Here is a 5,124-nt window from a genome sequence, read left to right on the forward strand (position 1 = left end):
AATCTCAATCAACAAGAATAACACAAGAAAGCATGAAACAAATATCAAACATCAAATTCATCAATAAGAAGTTAAAATTGTAAGAGAGAAGCAAAATTGAACTATAACTTGAATTAGAAGAAAGAGTAATGACAATGTAACTATAAAGAGTAATAACAAGAGAATACTTACAATGAAAACTAGCAAAATCCAAGATAAAAAATGGAAATGGCACTTGAATGTAAAACCCTAATATAAACCCTAATAGAGATGATGAAAAACTTAGAGAAAAACTAACTAAAGCTTCCTACTACTACTCCTAAAACTATACTAATGATATGCTATGTTATGTCACTCATTTTCCCTCCAATATGAGCTAGAAGACTTCAGAAATGGGCCTCCAAAGCCCCCAAATCGCGAGTCACGTGTCATTTTAACGAAGTCATGTGCAGACACCTGTGCGAAAAATCTAGTCCTGTGCGTACGCACAAGCAGCCGTGCGCACACACACTAGGCAATGCTTGAATGGACACGCGACGCGCTCGACACAATCCACGTGCTCTGATTGGACGGCTGTGCGTACGCACAAGCAGCCGTGCGCATGCACAGGTCTCCGAACTCATCTCCTTTGATTCTTCATGTTTCCTCCACTTTGCATGCTCTTTTTCCATTTTCTCCAACCCATTCCTACCTTATACACCTGGAATCATTCACAAACAATATCAAGGCATCAAATGGAAGGCAGTTGGAATAAAATAGATTAAATTAGGCACAAAAGAGCACATTTTCATAATCAAGCGCAATTTGGGAGGAAAGTTCAAAAGCATGCTATTCAAGGGAATAAGTGCAAGTTTATATGATGAAAATCCATCCAATTCTAACCAAAAATCATCATCAAATATGGATCCATCAGAAACACTAGTAGAAAATACGATGATTACCTCGGACCAAGGGGACAGAACTTCAAGAAAGATGGACATACTCCTCAGTATCTGCAAGGTCAAGGAAACTGCAGAGGGGACAACAAAGCCCAGTTTCGTCAGGCGAAAGGAAATGGTTGATGCTATGCATGTGGGAAACCTGAATATATATCTAAGTATTGTCACCGCAGGAGGAACCGAGATGAAGGTCAGAATCAACAGTCAGGCTGTGTGTGTACCGTGGATGCATGTGATACGCCGAGGTCGAACCTTCCGACGAAAGGTAAGAGTATGCCTTGAGTATTATATTGCTTGGATTTGAGGATAACCTAGTTCTATCTCTGTAAAGTCACTGTTAGGATTACAAGGGCTTAGAGTTGTGTTGAGAGTAAACCATGGGAAAAAAAAAGGATCCTAGTGGCAGTAGCCGAGGATTTCGGACTTGTGATGACGAACGATCAGAGTGGACATGCCAGAATGGTTACCAGGCATGACTAGAAGTCTTGTCGGTACCCTGTATGGGTGATGGGTGCGGTTCAGCACTAATGGTAACAGAAATACCGACTGACGCCTTTGTGGTTTTTAAACTATAATTTTTGCAGTTTTAAGGTTTAAAATGATTTTCAAATTTGGTTTGGAGCTTTGTTTTAAATAATTTGGTTTTGAAACTAGGATTGGAACTTTCGATCAAATGATACAATTTAAAAGGGAAGGTGAGTCCTAAGATTTTGTTAACTTGTGATTTTGGTTTGCAAAATTTAATTTATCCAAAAGGGATTCAAATGGAAAGGTTTTGATTTAAGGGTTTCAATGAATTTAGGAAAATCATGCTTTAAGATTATTGATTTACAAATAAAATATTTTTGACTCTTTTAATAAGGTTTTAACAATGGACTCATTTAGATTGAACTTGTTTTGAAGGTTTTGAAAAATATTACAAATCGGTATTTGGTTTAAGGAAAAATCTTTGGATTCTTAACGACGATAATCAGAGTGACACAGTGGAAGGCGAGAGAGTTTTCAGACTTTGAAGCAGAATTTAACGTGCAGCACCTATTTTAATCTTTCCGGAACCGCATGAACCCTTTGAAGTATACTGTGATGCTTCTTTGAAGGGTCTGGGTTGCGTGTTGATGCAACACCGGAATGTGGTGGCTTACGCATTGCGTCAGCTGAGACCGCATGAGGTGAATTACCCAACTCATGACATGGAATTAGCAGCGATTGTATTTGCATTGAAGATTTGGAGGCACCACTTGTACGGAGTAAAGTTTAGCGTCTTTTCTGATCATAAGAGTCTCAAGTACATCTTTGATCAGAAAGAGCTTAATATGCGCCAGAGAAGGTGGATGGAGTTGCTTAAAGATTATGATTTCGAGTTGAGCTATCATCCTGGAAAGACGAATGTGGTAGCAGATGCTTTGAGTCGGAAGTTCTTGACAATAGCTTGGATGAGAATCAAGGAAGAAGAGCTAGTGGATAAGTTTGTGGATCTTAAGCTGGATATTGGTGAAGTTGCCGGAAGAGCTTGTTTGAACCAGTTACAAATCTCAAGCACGTTTAAATCAGAGATACAAAGGGCTCATTAAGATGAGCAGAAGTTTTAGCAATTATTCCAACTAGTTACTGAAAAGAGGCTTGGAGATTACACCAAGAATGATGAAGGGTTGTGGAAATACAAGGGGAGATTTTGCATACCGGATGTTTGGAATTTGGGGCAAGACTTTTGTCAGAGGCTCACATCAGTGGGTTTTCTTTTCATCTAGGAAGCACGAAGATGTTTTTTAAGACTTAAAGAAGATGTTCTGGTGGCCTGGGATGAAAGGTAATGTAGCTTCAACGGTGTCCAAGTGTTTGACCTGTTAGAAGATGAAGGTAGAGCATCAGAAACCGTCAGGGATGCTACAGTTTCTTGGAATTCCTCAGTGGAAGTGGGGAGGAATCGCAATGGATTTTGTGACCGGTTTACCGAGGACTAGGTCAGGATTTGATGCGGTTTGGCTGATCATGGATCGCTTAACCAAATCTGCTCATTTTCTTCCTATTCGAGTAAACTATTCCATGGAAGAGTTAGCAAGGTTGTACATAAAGGAGATAGTAATGTTGCATGGTGTGCCGTCGAGCATAGTATCGGACCGCGATCCCCAATTCACATCAAGGTTTTGGGGAGCTTTCCAAAGAGTTTTCGGTACGAAACTATGTCTCAGTACCGCATATCATCCGCAAACGGATGGACAGTCGGAAAGGAATAATCAGACGTTAGAAGATATGCTGAGAGCATGTGTTCTGGATCAACCCGGAAGTTGGGACCGTTACATGCCATTGGTGGAGTTTGCGTACAACAATAGCTTTCATGCGAGCATTGGGATGGCTCCGTATGAGGCCTTGTATGGACGGAAGTGCCAATTTCCACTTTGTTGGTATGAATCCGGTGAAGCAAGCGTTTTGGGTCCTGATTTGATAGCGGAGACTACTGAAAACATTAAGAAGATTCTTGCAAGGATTCTAACTGCTCAGAGTCGACAGAAGAGTTATGCGGACCAGAGAAGGAAGTTGTTGGAATTTGAAGTGGGAGAACATGTGCTCCTGAGGGTTACACCAACAACTGGGATTGGAAGAGCAATCAAGACCAAGAAGTTGAATCCGAGGTATATAGGACCATTTGAGGTTTTAAGGCGATTCGGGCCGATGGCGTATCAAGTTGCTTTGCCACCTCATCTGTCTAACCTGCATGACGTATTCCACGTGTCATAACTCCACAGGTACACGTCGGATGTGGCTTATGTGTTGGAGCCTGAGTCGGTTGAGTTGAGGGAGAACTTAACCTTTCAAGTAACCCCAGTGAGGATCGATGACACTAGCATAAAAAGGCTGTGAGGAAAAGAAGTCTCGTTGGTCAAAGTTGCTTGGAAGCGAGCAGGAGTTGAGGAGCAAACGTGGGAATTGGAGTCTGAGATGCAAAAGGATTATCCCGAGCTTTTCTCAGGTAATTCAAATTTTGAGGGCAAAATTTCTTATTTGGTGGGGAGAATGTAAGAACCGCAATAAATCAACCGGTTAATTAAGTAATTAATTGCCTAAATTATGTTCCGAAAAGTTAGAGTGAGAATTTGAGGATTTAAAGGTGATTTTTGGACTCAATGGGTTTTTCTGAGTCAGAAAATGTGCTTTCTACGAAAAACTGTAAAAAACCGCAAACCGGCAGTTGAACCGGTTGAACTGATTCAAGTCTGCCCGGTACCGCACGAGAAAAAGTGAAAACCGTCAAAAACCTTAGAAAAATATTAGAAATGGAAAACCGGACGTTAATTTTAAAGGTTTGGCCCAAAGTTAGGCCAAACGGGCAAAAACGCTAACGGATTGGACCGGGCCCAAGTTGGCCCCAAGCCCAACATATAAAAGGGTTCATTAAGTGAATCCATCAGCCACAACACACTCACTAACACACACCACCAGCTGAGAAGAGAGGGAGAAGAGAGACTCCATTAACACTATTCATCATCATCTTCCAAAGCTCATATCTTGAACTATAGAACTCCAATCACCGCACCGTTTGTGGCTACGTGTTCCATGTGAAGAGCTCTACAAAACTCATACAAGAAAATAGAGAGGTAACCACGAAATCCTTTTTATTCTTCTCTCCAAAATTTCGGTTCTTAGGGTTTGTGATTAAGTGAGTTTTTATGATTTTGGATGTTTAGGTTTGCTCTAATCCTTGCTTAGTGATGAGAGAACTTTTGCGTGGCCTAGAAATTTGCAGATAAATTCTCGTTACAAGTATAGTTTCTAAACCTTCAAAAGTCTTTTCATACAAACGTTTTGGTTGTCACAAGTAACAAACCCCTTTAAATTTGATAACTGAGTATTTAAACCTCGGGTCATCTTCTCAAGGAACTGCAGGGAAGTATGTTCTTATTATTGGTTATGGAGATTGTAAATTTGGGATTTCAAGAATGAGGGACAAATATGACAAATAATTTAAATGGCAATTAAAAATAAATAAATACTGTAAAGCGAACTTTTGGCAAGGGATGAGAAATAGGAAGTCCAGATTAGTTACCCTTCTCAATAATAAAGAAGATTGAATCTTAATTCCACTTAGTTGACCTTCACTAAAGCAAAAGAAAGTCAAGGGACTAATTAGCTTGATCTTCGAATCCTATTTATTTCCTAAGAAAAGGTTGGGATTATTGAAGTTCAGTTCAATTAGCAAAGATAACAGTTA

The 5,124-nt window shown here is 40.1% G+C and overlaps 1 protein-coding gene across 1 annotated transcript; it reads left to right on the forward strand.

Moving 5' to 3' along the window:
- Positions 1 to 879: 879 nt before the first annotated feature.
- LOC140180672 (uncharacterized) lies at positions 880 to 3,776 on the forward strand. Its single transcript, XM_072221941.1, has 4 exons — positions 880 to 1,182; positions 2,766 to 3,210; positions 3,337 to 3,547; positions 3,662 to 3,776. The coding sequence occupies exons 1-4, from the start codon at positions 880 to 882 to the stop codon at positions 3,774 to 3,776; spliced, it is 1,074 nt and encodes a 357-aa protein (XP_072078042.1).
- The last annotated feature ends 1,348 nt before the right edge of the window (positions 3,777 to 5,124 follow it).

The sequence above is a fragment of the Arachis hypogaea genome, chromosome 17 (assembly GCF_003086295.3).
Source record: "Arachis hypogaea cultivar Tifrunner chromosome 17, arahy.Tifrunner.gnm2.J5K5, whole genome shotgun sequence".
Taxonomy (NCBI): Eukaryota; Viridiplantae; Streptophyta; class Magnoliopsida; order Fabales; family Fabaceae; genus Arachis; species Arachis hypogaea.